Raw genomic sequence first — 24,078 nt, 5'->3', positions numbered from 1 at the left:
CTAGCCATCAATGCAAACCAAAGAACACTTGAACAAACAAATCAGACTCAAAAGAAATCAGAATTGGAACCTATCCCAAGGGAAAATCTCCTATCTCAATCCAATAACAACCTTCCAATCATTGGAATATCCTAGGCATCTCACCCAACAACCTATCACAGGTTCTAATCTAGTTCACTCATTAGGCATCACAGCCGCGGAGACTCCCCAAAAACTCCCTCTCAGAGGAAGCAGCCCATCCCATACATGGATCTGGCATATTTCAATAAATGTGCTCCAATACCATGTTAAAATTTGAAACCATGGTAAGAAAATTCTACACTCAAATAAATTAACTTAAATCTGGGTAGCTTAAAACCTAAAAAACCCCCATCAAAACAACAAACTCTGAATACATTAATCCACAAACACTACTGCAGGAAACAACAAACATCAAACGCAAAATGTGAATCTCTCAATAACTGCATCAATCTTATATTCAATGAAAAAGAAAAATTACACTGCTGCAGCTCAACACTAAACTCTCAAACCTAGCATCTCCTTAATACAAAATGAAGAGGGAAAGATATAATGGCCGTGGTCACATGCATGAAGAACCCAAGTTGAATCATTCAAATCCTGACCCTAATCTCCTCTGCAATGCGCCCTCCTACATAGATAAAAGTGGCAATGATAAAATTACACCACCTTTAACTCCTCATTCAAGCACCCTAGCTGTCATAGGGATCTGCACCCTCCTCTGATGATAGTCAACGCATGCAAAAATAAATTCGAGCTAACTAGAATGCTAAATGTGAACAATAGTTTGATTACTGAAGTGTTGTAAGGTTGGAGCCTCCATGCACCCTCTCCATCTCTCTTCTACATAACTAATGTGCACCTCCCTTCTTCCATTAGTGCAACACGCTCATACTTACGTGCCCTTTCTCTGCTGCTGTGCACAGGAACCAAGAATAATGAAGCTGAAGTGGCATCACTGCTAGAGAGTACTAATTGAGCAACAAAGGTAAATATCTAACAGGTTTATGAGTCAATTGGGGTTATCTCGGGTGGTTGGGCAGAATGGTCGTTATCTTCCCCACACAGGTTCAAATCCCTACAAGTGACATAATGAGTTATAATCCCTTACCATGCCTATGTAGTATCAATATTGTTGTATCAGCTTCGAACCTTGTGAACTCTTAAGTGAGCATACCTGTGGGCTGGCCTGGTACCAGCAACCTCACTCTAGCCCTTGTGTTGAGAGGGAGGTTGATTTCTTTCCTAGAAGATATATATATATATATATATATATATATAACAAGTTAATGCAAACTTCAAATGAAGAGCATAGTTTTCGAGAAGATCTTCATCTAAGTTGGCTAGATGGAGGAGCAACTCAAGAGAGCAGTAGGGATCAGACATTACCTACCAAAGCATAACCCTATAGAACACCAATGGAGTGTTCAGGCATATGTGCTACAATTGGGTCTAATTCAGTAGTCACATTTGCATCTTTGAGCACCAGTAGACTAGTAGTTGATCAGTAGTTTTAACATTTGTATTTTTCAGTCATAATTAATTGTAATTTCGAAGTTGTAGCATGTGAGTTTGTAGTGTATGCCGTATAGGCCTTCTGGTTATGAACTAAGCAGAATCGGAGAATACACATGTTTAATACTTACTATTTGGGGTCCAGACATGTAAAAAATGCATATTTTATGATAATGAATTTTACCATTTATAATCTATGCATCGCCTGTCTATCTATGCCTTTACGAGCTGTGAGAATCAATAATGTCTGTTTTTATTGTCCATAACATATGGTAAGTTTATCTTTCTATGATATTGAATATTTGTCTATGCATTCTTTGTACTCTTTCTTGCATTGAAAATTGATTTTTTATTTTTTTAATATTTCCGAGTATGACCATCTACCTGCCTCAGTAACTAGAAGGCAAGTAATTCTCCTCTGAGCAGTTGCGCGCTCGCTCGGCCTGCATCTCGCGAGACCCGCACTCCGCGAATTAGGATCTCTACGTCCTCGTCCGCGCCTGCTTCCTTCGGCCTCTGCGGATAGGTCCGCCGAGGGCTCTCCCTTCTGATTGCGGTCAGCCAAGCTTTGCCTGCCGAAGGCCCTAGTCTCTGGTTGTGGTCGGCTAGGGTTTGAACTGGATCTCCATGGAGGAGTCGGATCCCCCTCAGGGACCTTCCTCCCCTTCTCTTTTTTCAGCTGCTGAGGCATTCAGATCCTTGCTGGCCTCCCTGCCCAAGAAGAAAGCTGTGGAAGCCTCCAAGTTCGTGAAAAGACTCGAAGACATCCCAGAGATCGCTCTTCCGCCTGAAGGTCCAATTCAAGTAGCTTTATCTCTGGCGGATCGCGCTCTGGTTGGCCAGTTTACAGGCCTCTGGCCCTCCCCGAAATCAACTGAGAGCTGGGTTTCCAGAAACTGGGCTCCGTTGATTAAGAACAAGGTAACATCTTACTTCCTCGGAAGAGGATACTTCCTATTTGAATTCTCAAAAAAGGAGGACAGGGATCTTATCTTCAGAAATGGCCCCTACTTCATGGGGCCGCAAGGGCTCTATTTCAATGTTTTAAAAACCGGCCGTTTCAAACCGAAACAGCCGAGTTGAACTGAGTTGATGCCTGGAGGACTGACCCGGCCAAGGAAACGGTCCGGTAGACCGAGTCATGTGTGACTCGGTCTACCCGGCCGGTTCCGATATGACTCGGCCGAGTCACAAAGGAATGGCCAGGCACGCGTTAAACACATAAAAATAATCATTTTTTTGGTATTTTTTAATTGTTTAATGAAGTTTATGGATCCCAAACTGTTATAATAATATGATAAACGTTTTTGGGGTCCATTTCCCCCTCCCAAACCCTATTTAAGACACCCAAATGCTCTCATTCACTCACAGCAGTCTTATGCATTTGAGTGAGAGTCTTCTTTGAGAATTAGTGAGCAGTTCTTGAGCTTGTTTTGGAGCAGCAGTGAGGAGTCTTGGAGGAGCATTGTAGCTAGAGTGAGGAGCTTCTTGGGCAAGCCATTTGGAGCAGCATTGAGGAGCTGATTCTTGGAGCAAGCTTGAGGAGGCAGTTTGTGCCTGGAGGTATTTTTTTCCACCTCTATAAATCTGTTTTTGCTTAGTAAATTTTAGGTGCATATCAAGAAAGCTTAGAGAGTGTTTTTTGTCAAATAAATGAACATTGAATCAATGTTTTTTTTTTTTTTTTTTTCATTTTCAGATTGTTTTCCTAGTCAAAAAATGGCACCTAGAGCAAGAGATCCTGCTTGGGCATATGTTGAAATGGTTGATATTCAAATGCATTGCAAATTTTGCCATAGGAAAATTAAGGAAGGTCCTGGGGGCATTAATAGGCTGAAACAACACTTGGCAGGGATTAGAGGCAAAATTACCCCATGTACCTCACCAGAAATTGGGGAGATTAGAAAGAATTTGTTGGCCAGCTTTGAGAAATTTAAAGAAGATAAGGCTAGGCAAAAAGAGATATGGGCTGAAATTGGGAGGAAGAGGGAGATACAAAAAATGATGGCTACCAACCCCCACTATGATTTTGAGGGTTCTTCCTCTATCCCTCAAACCGAGGCATCCAACCCTTTCCGTTATGTTCCTCCCTCTTTTGGTTCTATTCAAGATAAGGGAAAGGGTAGAATGAATTTGAAAAAGGGTGATGTGACTATCAAAAGTTATTTCACTCCCTCCTCTCCATCAGATGCACACAGTGTTTTAAAAACCGTTTTTAAAAACCAGTTACCGGTCTAACCGGCCGGTTAGCAAGCCTGCCGGTCTAAACCGGCCAAAAAACCCGGTTTGAATGCTGACTTCTCCATTTTTGTGCCCTAACTGGTGAAAACCGGCCGGTTTAGGACGGAACCGACCGGTTTAGGACGGAACCGGCCAGTTTGTAACGAACCGGCCGGTTTTGTCCTAAACCAGCCGGTTTTAGGCACAACCACCATAAAGTTAAAAAAGCATGTTTTTTACTGTGTTTGAGGGGTTTTGGGGGGGGACTAAAGGTGTTTCAACCCTAACAATGTTGGCAATTAATGGTAATGTTAAATTCTTAAAGTAAAAGTGACATTTCCTTTAATTTTCATTTTCATCCTTTTACTTAAATTTTTAACATTACCATGAAATGACTCAGGATGTTTGAGAGTGGTTTCGACCTCATTGGATTTCATATGGAGAAACTAGAATTTTAGATTTCACTCAAAATTCAGCAGACTTAATGGTTTTTAGGATTTCATGGTTTGGGGGTAAACAATAAATGCAATTAGAGCTCCAAATGATGAGAAAAACTCCTGATCTAGATCCCATTGTGTTGGATGATATTGATCCAACATCAGAATGGGTGGAGGAGACTGAAGAACCTGTGTTTGAGGCTGATTTTGATATCGACATGGCTTTGGCGGGGGATGAAGCAGATTATGTGGTGGCATCAGAACCAGGATCAATAGCAGCATCAAGGAAAGGCAAAGAACCAATGGAAGGCACTAGTCATGCAGGTCGACAAACTCGTGCTTCCATTAGGTCCACTTCTATTGTCATTGGTGGCATTGATACTGAGGTTGCAGATCAGGCTGAGGCATCCTCAGACTCTGAACCAGATGATGTCTATGTAGCTCCTGGTGATGATCTTGTGTCTAGTAGTGGTAATGAACTTGATGATTGATCATGTGTATACTGTAGACTTGTAGTAGGCCAATGGCCTCATAGCTTGCAACATTGTTTTTGGACTTTATAGGCCATTTAGAGCCTCATTTCTTATGTATTTTGATATTTTGTTGATGATATGTATTGCATTCGGTGCCATTTTGATGTATTCACCTTTACATGGTATATAAATGAGCAAACTTTGCATATTTTGTCTCTATTGGCTTGGAATCATGATTTTACATCTTAAAAATAGTTTTGTTTCATTAAAAATTAATTATTTAATGTATTTTTTTAAAACCGGTTAGTTTAGACCAAACCAGTCCCGATTAGACCGTTTCCGGTCAGTAAACCGGTTCATTAGGTGGACCGGTCCGGTCACCGGTTCCGGTTTTAAAAACATTGGATGCACATGGTCCTGAAGTTAGTAAGGTCAAATTCAGCCCACTTTAGATGACCATTGGAAGAAAGAATTGAGGGAGACTGCTTGTGAGTACATAACTAGATGGTGGTATGATGTTGATATCCCCTTTAATGCTGCTCGTTCACCATATTATGAGCCTATGTTTGATGCCATACCATACATGCTGCTGGAAAAGGCTTCAAAGGCCCTACTATGCATGAGCTAAGGGGGTTTCGTTTGCAGAAAGAAATTCAATCCATTAATGAGTATTTGCAAGAGTTCAGGGACTCATGGGCAAGAACAGGGTGTACCATCATGTCAGATGGATGGACTGATCAAAGAAACCGTACCATCATAAACTTTCTTGTCTTCTGCCCACAGGGAACCATGTTTTTAAAATCAGTTGATGCATCTGATAAGGTAAAAGATGGCCACTTGTTGTTTCAGCTATTGGATCAGGTTGTTCAAGAGGTGGGGGTGGCTAATGTTGTTCAAATCATCACAAATAATGCCTCTAACTATGTTCTTGCTGGTAAACTGTTAGAGGAAAAACACAAGACCATCTTTTGGACCCCATGCGCTGCACATTGCATAGACCTCATGCTTGAGGATATTGGAAAATTAGATTGGCTCAAAAACACTGTAGATCATGCCAAAAGCATAACAAAATTTATCTACAATCATACACTGGTTTTGAGTCTCATGAGGAAACACACTGGAGGCAAGGATATTATTAGGCCTGCCATCACTAGATTTGCTACACATTTTTTGACATTGCAATCTATGCTTTCCCAACATAGAAACTTGCAAAAGATGTTTTCCAGTGATGAATGGAATCAAAGCAATTGGTCTAATAAACCAGAAGGCAAAGAATTGAAAAGGAAAGTCCATGAAGAAACTTTTTGGAGAAAGGCAGCAGAGATTGTGAAGCTTGCTGAGCCACTAGTTAAGGTGTTGCGGTTGGTGGATGGGGAAAGGTTGGCTATGGGTTTCATTTATGAGGCTATGGATCAAGCAAAGGAGCAAATAAAGACAACATACAAGGATAGAGTGGCAAAGTATGGGCCCATTTGGGCAATCATTGATGAAAGATGGAACAATCAACTCCATCGCCCTATACATGCAGCTGGGTATTTTTTGAACCCATGGTATCATTATAAAGCTAAGGAGTCAGGAGCTTTGAGGGGGGAGGTCAGAGATGGACTGGTTGATTGCATTGAACGCATGATCCCATCGGAGTCTGATCAGCTGGAGATACATCGACAGGTCACATCCTTCAGCAATGCATCAGGTACCTTTGGGAAGAACCTAGCAAAGATTGCAAGAGAAGCAGATGAGCCAGGTAAACAAAAATTTCAATTTTCAATTTCTTAATGGTTTTACTTTTTTTTATTAAAGTTTGTTAAATCATTTATAATTTGAAAGTTAGATATAATTTGTAATTTTGTTGAGCTTCAGCCTTCATCTAACTCATAATTCATTACACTCCTATGTTTTTTGCAGCACAATGGTGGGAGGCCTTTGGTGGCCAGTGCCCTGAATTGCAAAGGTTTGCAATTCGTATTTTGAGTCAAACTTGCAGTGCATCTGGGTGTGAGCGCAATTGGTCTGTCTTTGAGAGGATTCACACAAAGAAGAGAAACCATTTGGATCAAAAACGGTTGAATGATCTAGTTTATGTCCAATACAACCTTCAGCTCAGACGAAACCAATTGTTGAACAAAAGACCTGATTCAGATCCCATTGTGTTGGAAGACATTGATCCAACATCAGATTGGGTAGTGGAGAGTCGTCCACCAGAGTTTGATCCTGATGAGGATCTTGATGTAGATATAGATATGGAGACATCAATTGAACTTGAACATGTTGTTCAACTTCAGCCTGTTCAGTTGAATGCAGATCCCAATCCACCAGCCTCAGTCTCACAGCCAGCAAGGACTCCAGTTGTAGGTGCTTCCTCTGCTCAGCCACGACAGAAGCGCAGCCGCATATCTACTCTATCTCAGCTTGCATCTGCTGCACAGCCTGCTAGTGGTACTGGTACCACTTCTACAGTTGCAGTTGGAGACGATGATGATGAGGAGGAGCCATGGGGCCCCTTGTCTGACTTTGATGATGATGATCCAGAGATTGGTCGAGATGATCTTGGCTCCTCTGGCAGTAGCTACTAGCCAGTAGTACTAGTATTGTAGTCTGGTCACCATCACAGTTTACTTTTGTTGTAGAGGCCATTTCTCGCCTCCTTGGTTATTTGTATTTTGTTTTGAGTCTTTGATCATGTATGACAATTGACTATGTATTGCCATTGGGTAACATTTTGATATAGTGGATTGGTTCATGAGCCTACTTTGATCATATGTTGTCTTCCATCTATATTATAATGTTGTGTGTTTGGAAACATGAATGAAAATCTTTAAAATTATGTTTAAAATATTTAAAATTATGTTTTTTAATAAAAAAAAATAAATATTTAATGTATTTTTTACAACGACCGAGTCATTGAAATCGAGCCGGCCGAGTCATTACCGTTTCAGAGTCGGAGTCGGAGTCGATCCTCGGCCGAGTCGAAGTCGGAGTCGGAGTTTTAAAACATTGCTCTATTTGAATAAATGGACCCCAGACTTCGATCTGGCGGCGGATGTGCCCTCTACAGTCCCGGTATGGGTAAGACTCCCCAATCTCCCAGTCCACTCCTGGAACTGGGACTCTCTGAAACACATCGGGAACACTCTTGGGAAATTCATAGACAAGGCTAACAACAGGGATCAGTACGATTGCGCCAGAATCTGTGTGGAGGTAGATCTGGAAGTCGGATTACCAGAGGCCATCAAAATAAGGGTAGGCCCTTGGACGCACGTTCAGAAGCTGGACTATGAACAGCTACCATTCAAATGCCGGAAGTGCCATGTCTACGGACACTTCGCTAGAGATTGCCCGTCCAAAGGGGCCGAAGAAAACGGGAAGGAAGAAGGTTGGAATCAGGCAAAAAGACCCAAAAATTCCTTCAGGAAGACTGCAAATAATAACACCAGAGCCCCCCAAGTGGGCCCTGCCCAGCACCCACCCAAAGAAAGCCAGGGGAACAGATTTGAGATCCTTGGATCTGAAATCATAAATACCCAGGAGACAGAAACCCGAAAGAAGTTTCTCCGCCTAAATCTAAAAGCGAACCAGAGAAATCCAAAGGGAAGATGTCAGAGGAGGAGGAGGAAACCCAAGAGTCCGAGGAATCGGAGGAAGAAGGGGAAATAGGGGATTCGCAGTCTACCCCCAGAAGATCTACAAGAGGCCGAATGTCAACAAAGGAAAAAAGGGATCAAGAAACATACAAAGACAAGCTCCAGGGCAGCCAGCCTACGCTAGAGAAACTTCTAGCAAAAACCCCGAAGACGAAGAAGACCCAACCCCAGAGCTCCAAAGGAGCTCATCACAACAAAAGTAAATAATGAAGATAGTCTCCTGGAATTGCAGGGGAATGGGCTCCAAAGCCAAAGAAGAAGCAATGAGCAGCCTAATAAGGCTGGAAGCCCCGGACATCCTCCTCATCCAGGAGACCAAACTGGAGGATTTTTCCTCCAAGCAAGCAGAAAGTTTTGGAAAAAAGACGGAGCGCATGCAACCTCTGCCCGTGGAGCTTCAGGAGGACTTGGGTCGCTCTGGAATCCAAATAAGTTATCCCTTATCTCTAAGCTCCTAAACACTCATTGGATTTTGCTAAAATTGCAGCATCTAGAATCTAAAGAAATTATTAGTCTGGTCAATGTATATGCTCCTAATAATGCAGGTGAAAAGAAAATATGCTGGGACTCCATTAAAAACTTGGCAGATCAGGAAGACTTGGAAAACATTATCATAGCCGGAGACCTCAATATCACCCTCCTCTCATCAGAAAAAAGAGGAGGCAGTATTGTCAGAGATCCGGCAAGAGAATCCGTAGAAGATCTCATGCAGGACTGGGATCTGATGGATATTAAGCCAATCTCCGGCAAGTACACGTGGTCAAACAAGAGGGTTGGCCCGGGACACATAGCTGCTAGACTGGACCGTTTTTTGGTGCAAAGTTCCTTCCTACTTCTCGGATTAGAAGCTAGATCTCATATCTTACACAGTAGCATCTCAGACCACAAGCCTATTAGCTTGGAATTGCTGACCACTAAGGACCTGGGGCCTATTCCATTCAGGTTCAGCTCTCTTTGGATCAAAGAGGCAGACTTTATGGACAGGGTCAGAGACTGCTGGAAAGATCCAGTCAAGGGTTCTGCCTTCTTTGTGTGGGAGGAAAAACTTAGAAGAGTTAAAGCCATGCTAAAAAATTGGGCCAAGACCCTGCCCAATCCAGCTGCGGAAAGGAAAAAAATCCAGATAGAACTAGAAAGCCAGCACCTCTATCTAGAAACAACCGAAATTTCAAACGAGGATTTGGAAAAGGAGGCCAAACTTCAACAAAATTTCCATAAGGCATGCCTGGCAGAAGAGGAGTACTGGAGGCTTAAGTCTAGAAGTCTTTGGCTCAAATCTGGAGACAGGAATTCCTCCTTTTTCCACAAACAAGCGCAAGCTAGAAAAGGACGGAACTCCATCACTGAAATAAAAGAAGAAAACAGAGTTCTAAAGGACTTTGCAAGCATAAAAAAGGCAGCTTCAGATCACTTTGAGAAGCTGTACAAGGAAGACATAGGAGCTGATCATAATGATAGCCTCCTAGATGCTGTCCCTAATCTCATCACCCCCAAAATGAACCAGATCCTAGAAAGCAAAATCACGCTCAAGGAAACCAAGGAGGCTCTCTTTGCCATGGATCCGGATAAAGCCCCGGGTCCGGATGGTTTCACACCGAGATTTTTACAAACTTGCTGGCAGATAATTGAGAAGGAATTTCTCAAAATGATTCAGAAATCCCAGGACTGTCAAAAGATCGGAGGCTGCACTAACTCGGCATTTCTCGCCCTCATCCCAAAGGAAAAAGGGGCAAACTCCTTCAACAGATTTCGACCAATTTCATTATGTAACATTGGGTACAAAGTGATCACCAAAGTGATAGCAAACAGGTTGAAAAAATTCCTTCCTAAAACCATTCCGGACAATCAAGGGGGATTTATCAAAGGCAGGCAGCTGGTGGACAATTTCGTGCTGGTGCAAGAAGCAATTCACTCCAGCCAACACCGAAAGGAAAAAGGTATGGTTATCAAACTAGATCTAGCTAATGCCTTTGACCGTGTTAGACATAAATTTTTGTTTGATGTAATGTATAAACTGGGATTCGGGCAAAGCCTCATAAAGTGGATCAAAGCATGCATATCGGATCCCTGGATTGCCCCCCTGGTAAATGGAAGGGCAGCTGATTTCTTCAAAGCCTTGAGAGGGCTGAGGCAGGGGTGCCCTCTCTCACCTCTTCTTTTCGTCATTCAGGCTTCTGCTCTCAGTTTCTATTTGAATAAAAAGCAACAAGATCAAGCCATTCCTGGCCTGTGCATTGCAAGAGGGGTGAAACGTATCAACCATGCACTTTTTGCTGATGACACCCTTCTACTGGGAGCTGCCACACCGCAATCAGCTATTAATTTTAAAGCAGTTCTGGATGATTTCTGTAAGATCTCAGGCAGTGTACTAAACAAAGGTAAATGTCAAATATTCTGCTGGAACACCCCTGCTTCTACTGCAAACTCCATAGCCAGGTGTCTTGGATTTGCAGCCTCCACTAGTTGGTCCTCGTTCAAATACCTTGGGCTGCCAATATTTAATAAGAGGGCGTCAAGCAAAGACTGGTTTCCTCAACTAGACAAATTCAAAGCTAAGATGCAAGCCTGGGGATCCTCGTGGCTCAACATCGCCGGCAAAGCAGTGCTCATCAAGGCAGTCCTCAGCAGCCTCCCGATTTTCAAATTCTCTGTCCTTCTGGCACCTGTGGGAATCATCAAAAAGATGGAGGAATTAATCAGACAATTCTTCTGGAAAGGGGGCAAACAAAATGATAAGAGATTCTCCCTAATCAATTGGGAAACAGTCATAAAACCAACTCTTGAAGGGGGATTGAACTTTAAAGACCTCAAGGCTCAAAATCTAGCCATGGGAGCCAAATTAATTTGGAAAATTATCGCTCCTAATCCAAATTGGGCTCAGATTGCTTTGTGGAAGAAATATTTCAGAGGAACGAGGCTCAAGTGCTTGGATCAGCCAAAAAATGCACTCAGAACTCTCTTCAGCAATTTCATTAACAGAGCTGCTCCGATCATAAAAAATCACACGCACTGGATACCTGGTAATGGCAAGCGTATTCAGTTATGGAGTGATAGAATACTGGATCGCCCTCCCTTGGAAGAACTGGGCGATTTCACTGCGTTAAAGGCTTGGCTTGCTGAGGTAAACGTCCATACTCTGTGGGATCTTTCGTGGTGGACAGAGGATTCCTGGGCGGGCTGGAAACAACTCTCGGTGCCCAGCGCCTTGCATTCTGAATGGGCTGCGTTCAGATCTCTTTTGCACGGGCTGGCCCCTATCCATGCAGGCAGGAAAGACGTGAGAGGTTGGGGGAAAAAATGAGCAGGTTATACTGTCAATCAGGGATATTCTATATGCTTAGAGCGCCCCCACGTACCTCCAAACCCTGCCCCTTGGGCAGGCATATGGAATTTCCCCTCTATTCGCAAATAGACCATGGTGGTCGAGCCCTGCCGGACCTCTCCTTATCAGTCGAGCCCCTACTGGTTCATTTTACTTATTGGGTGGCCCCTCTCAAATAAGTAACTAAAAAAAGTTCGGCAGGCTCACCCTCACCATATGAATGGTGAGCCCCCTAACGGGTCCTTGCTTCGGGCGTAAGTTTCCCCCCCATAGGGGGAGCTTTCAGAGGCTCCATATACCGTGTCAATTAAGGCAGTCTCTAAGGCTTGTTGTAGTATAGCTTGTAGGAACTATGCTTTGAACTATCTATTTTGATTTGAATGGAGACAGACTTCAAACCGTACCGTAACAACCATACCGTCCATAGTAGGGTAAGTTTCATAAGTTGGATCCTCTGTCACCAAAAAATCCTCACGGAGGACAGACTTCAAAAAAGAGGATTCAATGGGCCCTCCAGAGGCATTCTTTGCAAGGCAAACTCCGAAACTGCCCTTCATCTTATGATTGAATGTAATTTTACAGTCTCTATTTGGCAGGAACTGCTGGAAGGTTGGAACTACGATCTCATGCTCCCCACTTCTGTTCAAGATTTATTCGCAGGCTGGATGGCCAGATACCCATGCACTCAACCAAAAAACAAAACGATCAGATTAGCTTGGAGCGCATTGCCAAAATTCATCAGTTGGCAGGTTTGGCTGGAAAGAAATAGGAGGATTTTCCGGAACAAAATTCAGGATCACAGAATAGTAGCCAACTCAGTGAGAAGCCAATTAAGGGAGTGGCTGGAAGGCACGGGCGACGACTCAAATCTGAACCAGCAAGACAGAGACCTGGGTTCTGTCCTCAAGCTTAGCTTCCTCAAGCCAAGAAGCTCCCCTCCAGCTCTTGAAGATTGGCAAATTAGGAAAAATGAGAAAGATTTTCAGGACTGGCTGTCCAATCAATCAACTCCCTCCCTATTCTTCGATGGGGCAGCAAAAGGAAACCCAGGGAAGGCCGGAGCAGGAGGACACATTATTCTGCCAGACAATGCATCGCCTCATACCTTCGCCTGGGGTCTAGGCCATACAACTAGCATACAAGCCGAGGCGTTGGCTCTCCTTCAAGGTGTAACCATCCTCAAAGATCTGGGAATTCGGGAAGCAAATATCTTTGGAGACTCCCAAGTAATCATAAGAGCAATGGCAACCATCTCCAACTCAGCAGATCTGCAGCTAGCAAGGCTAATTACAAGAATCAAAAGCATTTCAAAGTCTCTTCACTTGACTTATTTTCATGTCCTGAGAACAAATAATAAAGCAGCAGATATTCAAGCAAACAAGGCAGTTCTCTTAGAGGCTGGATCTATTCTCAAAAATAAGGAAATCTTGTGGGCGCCTATCCCGTAAAAAGACATGTTTTACTGCCTTTTATTAAATCAGTTCGTATGTATCTTTCAGTTTGGACAATTAGCAGCAAAAGTGCACTTTAACAATTGTAGAAAGAGGAAGCATATCAGAACAAGAGCCAATTCCCACTTGGTAGAAAGGCACGCTGAAAACTGCTCCTCCTTTTGTAACCAATTGAGAGGCTATTAGCCAAGCAGATAATGAAATCCCATAACCGTTCTTGTAAAAAAAAAAATCTAGAAGGCAAGTACTAGCATGGTAATTCTTGGAAAACTCTAACAGCAACTCCTGTTTTACCCCAACTAACCTTAAAAGAACAAGATGGGGCTTCTTTTGCCAAATGATTTCCTCTAGGGTGGTCAAATCAATAACACCCTCATGGTCTGCAACCATTTGCATGGACTTGGACAACATGATTACGGTGGGTTGTTTTTTGTGCTTTTGTGTTGTTCAAAGCACCACCCTAGAGCAGCCAATTTGTGAAAAATTAAACATTCATGAGTTTACAGCACATCAACCTCTGCCTTCGAATTCCTCCTCAAACAAGGCAAACAATTTCAAAAAAATATTAGTCTTACATATAGTGCATATCGATGCATCAAGATCTGTTGGTAATGAATTCAGTATTTAGAAACATGTACATTTGAATATGGAATCTGGACTGATACTTGCCAACACATTATTCTAACATCTAACAATAGATTTCTATTTGAAAGCATAAATAAATCAACAATTATATCCAATTGAAGCAATTATTTTAGCATGTGCTCTAAGCAAATAAAAATCTGATACAGAAGAGACATCATCAGAAAAAACTCATCCTGCAAATATAATTGAAACTTGAAACCAATTTTTTTATTGGTTTTCTTAAAAATCTTTTTCCAGTACATTTTTCACTTTGAAACGCTATACCAATTCTAGATGACCCTAATCTTTCCCAACACCATCCACACCCTAACTCTACGTTTAGAAACCTGACGTCAATACTGAACTTCTAGATGTATATACAAAAAAGTTTCAATCACACAAAAGGTCTTTCCTCCCATATTAAATTCCCTCTTTTACATGTATATACCAAGGTTTCTCATATTAAAGGTATATTTTCATCTTGATAGGTGTGGATGACAGCTTTGTGACTACAATGGATGCAGTGAAAAGGGATGTAATGCAAGGAAACATCCTGCCAGAAAGCTCTTAGAAATGCAAGAAATTCAAATAAAAAGAACTGAAAAAGGTTCCCCTAAAGCATTGACCATATATCAAGTATCAACTATAGGTCTGGTATAAAAAAATCCAACATCTATTTTAACATTAATCAATCTGTAGGTCTGGTATAAAAAAATCCAACATCTATTTTAACATTAATCAATCTGTAGCTAATGTCCCTAGCAGTCCTGCATCATTCTTGTTTAGACTTGCTTTATTGAACATAACAGAGGTGACCGTGAGACATAGCCATTTATTATAATCCAATTTGGATTTCCAACACTAGGTACTCGTCAAAATAAGTTTAAATGGAATAAGGGTATGTTTGAAGTTTATGTTACATATACAAACACAAACGACCAAAGCATATAACTGACTCCATTGTTAAATTCAACAATTCGACTCCATATATGCGTATACCAGCATCGATATTTAAGAAATAATCAGCAGTTCAAATTCATATATAAGCATACATGAGCAGTGTCACTTATCACAAATAAACCAAACAAAAGGTCTATCATGGTGAAATTATACATAACATTTGTCACTATAAACACAGAGATGAGACTGACAATACACAAATTAACCATCCAATCATAAATGTTAAAAATAGTGGCATAAACACACAAAATCTTGAAAATGTAAGTTTGATCATATTCTTACTTGTTGTAGGCCTCCACGAGAAGTAACCTCCACATACAGTAGATGTAAATCCAGTTCTTTTCCTCCAATGATTGGAACCCTACAAAGCAATAAAATATCTTAAATATGAAACTAATGATCAAAGAGCAACTTACCGACTGACTCTTTCATTTTCCTCGACACAAATAACCATTTGCAATGGACTACGGGACCGGTCTTTGTTTCCTCTCCTAAATAATGCCCGATAAAGCATTTGAGATTGGATTGTTTGCAAGCATGAAAACTACAAAGCAATTGGGCTCATTAGAAAGTTGATGAATACTACCTACTAATTCTTCGACCAAACTGACTCACGCTTTCATGTTCAATGGGACAGATAACCATTTGCAATTGACCATGGGACCCATTTAGTTTCCTCTCCTAAATAAAGCCTAATGAAGCATTCGATACTTTATTCATATTGTTTGCATGCATTAAGGCTTTAAGGCTACAAAACAATTGGATTCATCATGATTTGACAAATACAACCTAGTAATCATTTCACCAAATCCATTTTAGCAAAATCTCAATAAGAATATTGTATAGTATAGGTAAGCAGGCTACCGTACAAAAAATCTAAATCACAAAAATAGGAAGCAAAGTTGAGGTGCAAATGAAGTCATCCAGTGTTGCACTCAGCCAAAATATGAGTTGTCGGGGAATACCACAGCTGCCAAAATAACTAAACATGTTATTAATTTGCAGGTTTGAGGAATAGAAGGCATCTCAACAGTGCTCATGCAGGGGCATCAGTGGTCCCAATGAATTTTCTGGATTTGTTGAACTAGAATTTTGTATTCAAATTTGTAACCATTCACCTAGTCATTCGAGTTCAGTGACACAGTTATGCTATGGTATGGGGCATGTCCATGCCCTTTAAAATTTTCAGAGATTTACTCTGAGAATTAGTTTAGGAGTTGGAAGGTAGTGAATGCCTCAACTTCCACTTTTCTGCAAGGAGGCCCTTTTGCTCTTCCAAGTTTATTGTTGATACTCCGGGCGATCAAGCAGACAAGGAAGAAAGAAAAAAAAAAGAACATTAGGTTTTTAGGAAATTGGTGCCGCGCTTGAAGATTTTTGCATGCAGGTTTCCAGTACAAAGACTGTAAATGTTACTCTGACGTCAATGAGTGGTGTGAGGAAATACAAACAGAATTAGGTATAGATGATTCTATAATGAAATATTGGTTTCACAACTTGTTTTGAAGTAACTATTCTCCTCTTTTATTTTCCTCCATCAAGCTCTCCCGCATATTGCAGAGTCAAATCCTTAATGAAATCCTATTTAGTGTATTTTAACAACATGATGGAATCAGTGTACTCCTAAAACTGGTGTATTTCTCTGGAATTCAAATATCAAAATGAAAATTTCGAAAAACTCTAAACCCACATAATACAGAGACCAAAAGAGACTCCACAAAAATAATCAGGCTGAAAATTAAGGGGCTGAGGAGGCAAGAGAAACTATGTTATAATGATTGGATTGAAAATAGAGTCCTGCAACAGATAGGCAAGGAGAACTATATTATAATGCACGGGATCTTGATATGGCATACCCTTGCTGATGCGCCTGTAATGGCAACTTGTCGAAAGGAAAGTGACATTTCAGTGGCTCGCCCCTCTAGGGCCATTTCACCCGCAATAGCAGGCGGTTTGCGGCGTGCGACCTCTTTGGAAAATTTGTAATGCTTCTCTTCAGTTTTAAGGAAGAAATTTTACAAACATATGAATAACTAACCGCTCTTCCAAGCATAAGTTTTGGTAGACTATCAACAAATGAAGCCTATAATATGGCAGTACTCCCTTGCTATAAAGCCTCTAATCTGTAAGTAATCCCTTGCTTTTATTCAAAGGGGTTCCTTACTCAAATAATATTCATTGTTAAATGCCAATAAAGCTTGAAGTTCAAATGCAAAATCTAACTTACATGAATTTTGTACCGACTGTGGCATGGAACTTGCCGAGAGTTTCTAGAAACAGAGATCCATTGGCAACCACTTCTTCATGCTTGGCAACTGGTGAAGGATAAGCCTTGCATACCGGCGTTCCCTGTGGCGAGGAATGAACAAAAGAATCACCAGGGTAAGTTAGAGGCTGCAGAAGTTGGGGACAAGGCGAATCTGGAACTGAAGGCGAAGGGTGGCTTCCATTCTGAGGCTCCTCTAAGGAACCGCCATTGTTATAACAGTTTTCTGACATAATGGAGGAGTAAGGACTAATGGAGCCAGACGTTCCTTCCAATTACCCAAATAGACAAGTAGTAATATTTCCTCCACGGAAACAGCACCTAGAAAGGCAAAAACATACATAACAAAAACCAAGAAAATCATTTTTTTGTTACAGAAAGAACGAATACATATCCCTACCTAGCAAAACAGCATGTCCTTATGTCTGCAACCTATAAATCAAACTGCGTGTACCCAACTTAAAGGAAATAAATGTAACAGGCTAAAATAAGAAAATATAAACATACCCACAGAAATAAATCAAGTTTCCACACATGCCCACATTCTAAAATCACCATTTGATGCATATACCTACCTAAGAAATCAGTGCAGAACAATATATTCATATGATCTACAACCGAAAACCCAGAATTAGCCCATGCCCACCCAAAAAAATAAAAATCACCATAACTGTATATGCCCACCTAAATTAAAATTAAAAAAATAGCATATCCTTACATCACCAGCCTAACACATGAGCCAGCCATGCATTGTCCCATACAAACCAACCAGAAACTATCCATATACTCCACCATAAAAGAAAGCCATTAAAAATACAAGCAGACATCCAACAACAAAAGAAAATTTAAAAAAAATGAAACTCTGAATAGAAGACACATGACATAAACCCAACAAACAAACCCATGCATAAGCCCTTCGAAAGAACACCAAGTCAAAAGGCACTTACAGAATCACCTTATGCATATACCCAGCAACAAAGATGAATATTTCTCGCACAGGGAGAAAAAATATCCATTTAAGTTGTATACATCCGTACCCCAACAAGGATATATTCATATATTCCCATGCATTTACCAAAAAATTTAGAGCCAAATGATCACAAGATAAAAATATGGAACGCCCACCTAAATTTACTCTAGTGTGAAACTCCCAATCTCTATCTTTACCAATTCTAAAAACAGACTTTCCTTGCATAAAATATGCCAAAACGCAGAGTCCATGTGATATTTTGCCAAAGTATTAAAATGGGCATTTGCTATTCTATCATATTGTTCCTTATAAGATATAAAATCAATCAAAACTTCCCACCCAAAGGCAAAAAATTATATATTTCTAAGAACTCACATAAGCCAAAGAGAAAGAGATTGCAGACGATACAGTTCGGTGCAGAAAATCAACCGAATTCCTAATTTCATACCAAGAGAATCCTCCTCATCATCATTATCATATCACCCAATTAAGGTAATGAGAGGGCAACTTGGTTTTTCTAATTCTTTTTTCTTAATTTATTTATTTCTGATTCTCCATTCTATATTCGGTTGAATTCATTGATGTAAATCAAATAGAGAAGACGTGCCTTAGATGGGTGACACGTTAGTTGGCATGCATCTGACGGCTCATAGTATCTCTTTAATGTTATTAACTGATTTCTAGGGTTGTGAAGACTGGGATTTATGAACGGTGAGTTCCTTTGAAAGCCCTTCATGCACTTAGAACGTGTTGTGCTCCCCACATTCTTATGTATATATCCTAATGTATTTCGATGTATATATCCTAATGTGTTTCGTTCTTGACTCTTATATCATTATTGTTCATGAGTTCTGAGGTGGTTAGTGGAGGGTGATTAGAGAGTAAGGAACTCCCACGTGGCTGGTGATGTGGTAAGTCTAATAAGCAAGAAACTCCATGGTGTCTAGTGCAGGGTGATGTGGCAAGTCTAGTCAACGAGGAACTCCAAGGTGGCGAACGATTATATACCATTCCTAGGTGAACCCAAGGTGGTGTCCCTGAAGCCCACTCATGAGATCTAAGGTGGCGAATGGTTGTGCTACCAATCCCGTAGCCAATCCTTGGTGAGCTGAAGGTGGTGAAGCCCACTAGGCTGAAGGTGGTGAAGCCCAACAGAACTTCAAGGTCGCTGGCAAATGCCACTTAGCAATGAGTGGTGACAAAGGCTTTAATACCTAGTGAATTCCAAGGTAGTGAAGGCCAGTGATGAGTGGTGGCAAAGGTTCTAATACCTAGTGAATCCCAGTTGGTGAAGCCCACTTAGTCTTGAACATTGAAGGCCAGGTGGTCTTGAACCTCAAGGTCGCTGGCAAATACCAATTAGGAGTGAACTCAAACATTGTGGCAAATGCCACTCGGCATTCAACTCCTAGGTAGTAAATCTGAGTGAATGGAGTGTATGGCCCATTATGAATATCTGCCTCTCAAATCCCCAAAGATGTGGGGATTTTCATAGTCCGTGGGACGTTAAATTTGGCATTATTGAAAATTAAATCCAGCTTAGTTGATTAAACTTTCACTAATCTAATCTTTTAACTAATAATTTGAATTTTTTTCGTTATTGGGTGTCATTGAAATTCACGTTATGGTTATTCATTAATTAGCAATCAAAACGTTTATTTATTCAAATTTTAGATGCGTGTTGCTGTGAGGAGATTTTCAGAAAATCCCGGAAATGCTAAGTTTGGCTGCCCCTAACAATAAAGCCAGCGTTATTGAGATAAACTTTCACTAATCGCTCTTAAACAAGAGGATGTCAACTAATTTGAAAAGAATTAATTTTATTTTTCCGTTAATGTCTACTAATTTGAAAAGAATTAATTTTATTTTTCCGTTATTTGGTGACATTAAGTCCACGTAATTGCAGGACATTAATCTACAAGTAAACCTTTATGTATTTAATTTTATGTAAACTAAATTTGTAACTATAATCGAGTCTTAATCAGATCATACCTCTATTAAATTTCTATAAATTTGGAAAACACTGTTGGCTAATATTATATAAAGAAAGAAATTTAAACTTACTAATATTAACAATTAATTATTTATTCTAAAAGATTACTTTTCAAAATTATATATATTTAAAAAATAATAATAATTAACTATATATATATTTTTATAATAATATTTTTTCTTTTTACTTTTATATATATATACTCTAATTTTTTTTAAATATTTTTTTAATATATATATAATTTTATTAAATTTAATATATTAAAATTATGCCATTAATATATATATATTAATTTATATATATATTCACTTCATTATAACTTATATCAAAATTTGCAACTGGAACTTTAATAGTTTTCATTTGTATTTTTCTTATCTGCATAATATTCCACTAAGTAAATCAAAAACCACTCAGCCATTGGTTGAAGCCATAAATGTTGTGTCTGCAACAGGCACTTCAATATTTCCTTTATCTGCATAATATTCCACCACTACAAGGAGATCAAAAACAACTCAGTGATTGGTTAAAGCACGAAATGTTGTTGTTGTCAAATGTTTATTTTTTCAATTGAAAATGATTGTGGGTCATATTCAACTAAGTAATAAAAGTATGTGAATTATTGCTCGACACCTTGAATATTTGTTTTCCCATTAGCAATTTTTTTAAAGGTTTGTAATGGTATATATAAATAAGATATTTTTGTGTAAATATATGTAGGGCTAAAATATGTATATTTTTGAAAAATTAATGATCAAATCACTATACCGATATCAATTTATAAATTAATGTTAATTTATTTTAAAATTAAATGTTTATGAGGTTGTATTTAAGAGTTTTCATGGTTAGTTCATGGGATTGGGTGCTTTGTTAAGGAATTGTTTTATGTGAAGTCATCCATTCAATTCTCAGCCCAGTCGAGATGATATATTAGACATAATAAATATGAGTCCTGCCAAGCTTACAAAAAAACGAATTTACAAGGCTAAAAACTATTACAACAATAATTATCAAAACATTATAAACCATTATCTTAAAAGAAAATATTTGAACATGAATGAAAAAAATAACAACCATTCCACCTAACCAACCAAAATATCCCCAATTAATTAAATTATTATTTTTATTTTATATATATATATATTACAATTTAAAAATAATAATAATAATAATAAAATTTCTTAAAACACTTAATATGTAATATAAGTTTGAGTTCTATTTAAATTTGACTATTTATTATTTTTGTTTATTTTTAAGTTTTTAGAAAACATTATAAACCATTATTTTAATAGCAAAATTTTGAACATGAATGAAAAAATAAACAATCATTCCACCTAACCAATCAAAATATCCCCAATTAATTAAATTATTATTTTTATTATATATATATATAGATATATATATAATTTCTTAAAACATTTAATAAGTAATATAAGTTTTAGTTCTATTTAAATTTGAATATTTATTATTTTTGTTTATTTTTAAGTTTTTAGAATTAATTGTTTTGATTATTTAAATTTGACCCAAATACTATTTTTATTTTATTATATTAATATATTGATTTTATTAATTGTTTTATTGTTTTGATTATTAGGTTTAATTTAAATATTACTTTTATTTTTATTTTTAGATATTCATTTCATTAAAAAAAATCTTTTTATTAATTATTTTCCTTAATTTAATATTAACAATTATTTTTTATAATAAAATATTATTTATTTAGTCAAATCTAACTATTTTCTTTATATGAAAATATTATTTATTTAGTCAAATCTAACCGTTATATTGTAACGGCTAAAAAAAATCTCTTTACCTATCTTGTTCTTCATCTTGTCCCGATGAACCACACTGGATGGTTGTGATTTTTACTTAAAATTTTCTTACTTTCCATAATATAAATCACAAAAACCTAAATTCAAATAATATAAACATAAATTCTAATTATAGCTATTTAAATATTAAATTTTTATCATAAATCTACATAACATAAAATGATATTTATTTTAAATATTTTTTTGAAATACATGAATCAAATAATGAAAGATGGTATTCAATAATGCTTGAGTGGATGGCTAATAACATTTAAATGAATTATCCAAAGTGGAATTTATAAAAATCAATTATTTCATTATTATATTTTTATTTATAAGTTTTTATTTAGGTTATATTTTTATTTATGTTATATTTTATTTCATTATTTTATGTTTTATTTTTTTTGTTTGCATACACTTGGGATTATTTGTAAATCGGGTGGGACTATTTTATTTATTTTTTTAAGTTGTTTGAATTTTTGAGAGATTATTTATTCAAGTTTGACTTTTAATATAGTTCTAGTTTTACCCATTTAATTTCCAACTATAACTTTCACATCACATAATGACTTTAACAATATATCTCATCACTATATATTCTATAACCCCAAAACTTCATCTTCTTATTTTTAATTATAAATTTTCATTTATTTTATATTTTATTTTATATTTAACTTTAAATTATTTAAATTTATTAAAATATATAATTTTACTTTCACATTTTGTATTCAAATTTAAACATTTAAATTATTATTTACCATTTTATTACACATAACATTTGACCCGATCAATTAATCATCAATACTATTTAAAAATTTTCAAAATTTTCAAAATCATCAATATTCTTAATAAAATCAATAAAATAAATATTCAAATTCAAAACCAAACATTTAAATTATTATTTACCATTTTATTAGACATAACATTTGACCCGATCATTTAATCATCAATACTATTTAAAAAATTTCAAAATCGTCAATATTCTTAATAAAATAAATATTCAAATTCAGAACCATCCATTTTAATAAGTTATTTACTTAGATTTGGAATTCAACCTTAACTCCCACCCCATGAGAAAGTAAATGAAGGTGTAGAAGTTATTTATTTAGATTTGGAATTTAACCTTTAACTCCCACCCCATGGGAAAGTAAATGAAGGTGTAGACGTGTAAGAGATAAAGCAACATTAACCTTCTAACAAATAATAACTAATAATATCTTAGTCATATCTAAATATTTAAGTGCAAATAATAAGTACTTTTTGCAAGTTGTATCTCTGATGTGAATGCATGCACCGTGACCAGTGATTACAATATATTTTAATCATGATTCATATTATATAAAGGACGTTCTAGGAAATGGAACCATTATATTGAGAAATTTAAATTTCTTATTAATAATGTATAAGAAAAAGTATTTTTGAAAAGCGTAGTCTAATTTTTATAGATGAAATGATTTTTTTTAAGATCATTTTTCTAGGTAATTTTAATTAAAATCTGATAGTGATTTCTAAAAACTTGAGTTTAAATTGTTTAATCTGCATAATTCTAGTGTCCGGGGTTTTTCAGGGAGCTGAATCCATTTATACATTCAAAAATGTATTTTAAACAACAAAAAATCTTGAAATTGTATTGTCGGATTTTGATGAATTCTTGTGAAAAAGGTTATTTCGTTTATACGTTAAACTAGGCCTTTAAAATACCTTCTTTTAAGATACCATTGTATAAGTCAACCATCACCTATATGAGTGACTCAATGGTGTATGAGGTTTAATGAGATAATTATATTTTATTTTCAAACTTTGGAATATAACAATTTTATATATTAATTAACATTTGAGTTATTAAGTGATTATAACGATTTTATATGAGTTGTTTTTAGGGCTTGGAGTATGTCCTAAAAGTGCTTCTGCTTGGCTAAGAGCTCATCTTCCTCGAACGTAAGGAAACAAGTTAACAGCGCAAGACCCAGAGGCATTTGGCAAGAGTGAAAGCCTACTCCCTTATGGACCACCAGCGGGTTGTTCCAGGTGGCATGGTTTTCTTTGAATAACGGTGATGAGTCAGCCTGCATTCGTGGTGAGCAACTAGAGATGGTTGTCCTCGCTGCTGGTTTGACCACTGAGTTATGGTAGGTTTTCCCACGTGTGAAAAAAAAAATATGAGTTGTTTTTGTACAAAGGAGTTTTTACGATTCTAAGATAATTCAATAGTTTCTTAGGGTTTAGGGAATGTTTTAAATTATCTATTAAGGCATATGCCTTGTGATGTGGCCTATTTATAGCAAAATATGCAAGTGGAAAAATCTTATCCATCTTTGGAGATTTAATACTTGTTATGAAAGTAATGACCCATTAATCTGATCATGAAGAATTTAAATTA

The 24,078-nt window shown here is 37.7% G+C and overlaps 1 protein-coding gene across 6 annotated transcripts in view; it reads right to left on the bottom strand.

Moving 5' to 3' along the window:
• Positions 1-18,383, bottom strand: part of LOC149172053 (high mobility group B protein 9-like) — a 29,116-nt gene extending 10,733 nt beyond the window's left edge. Inside the window, exons 1-3 of one of the 6 annotated variants that reach the window (XM_089424186.1) lie at positions 18,273-18,383; positions 16,889-17,248; positions 14,944-15,022 (exon numbers count right to left, since the gene is read on the bottom strand). In XM_089424186.1, coding sequence (XP_089280312.1) covers positions 14,944-15,022; positions 16,889-17,160 — 351 coding nt within the window. In that variant the 5' untranslated portion in view covers positions 17,161-17,248; positions 18,273-18,383. Of the gene's footprint in view, positions 1-14,943; positions 15,023-16,888; positions 17,249-17,434; positions 17,598-17,645; positions 17,823-17,874; positions 18,022-18,272 lie in introns of those variants that run through there. The other 5 variants (XM_089424184.1, XM_089424181.1, XM_089424183.1 and 2 more) reach the window with 5 other exon arrangements.
• Between the last annotated feature and the right edge of the window lie 5,695 nt (positions 18,384-24,078).

Source organism: Pinus tabuliformis, chromosome 4_2 (assembly GCF_031772625.1).
Source record: "Pinus tabuliformis cultivar Carrire ecotype Pingquan chromosome 4_2, CPIR1, whole genome shotgun sequence".
Lineage (NCBI taxonomy): Eukaryota > Viridiplantae > Streptophyta > Pinopsida > Pinales > Pinaceae > Pinus > Pinus tabuliformis.
The sequence above is the reverse complement of the archived record's forward strand: the minus strand, read 5'-3'. Positions and strand labels throughout refer to the sequence as shown.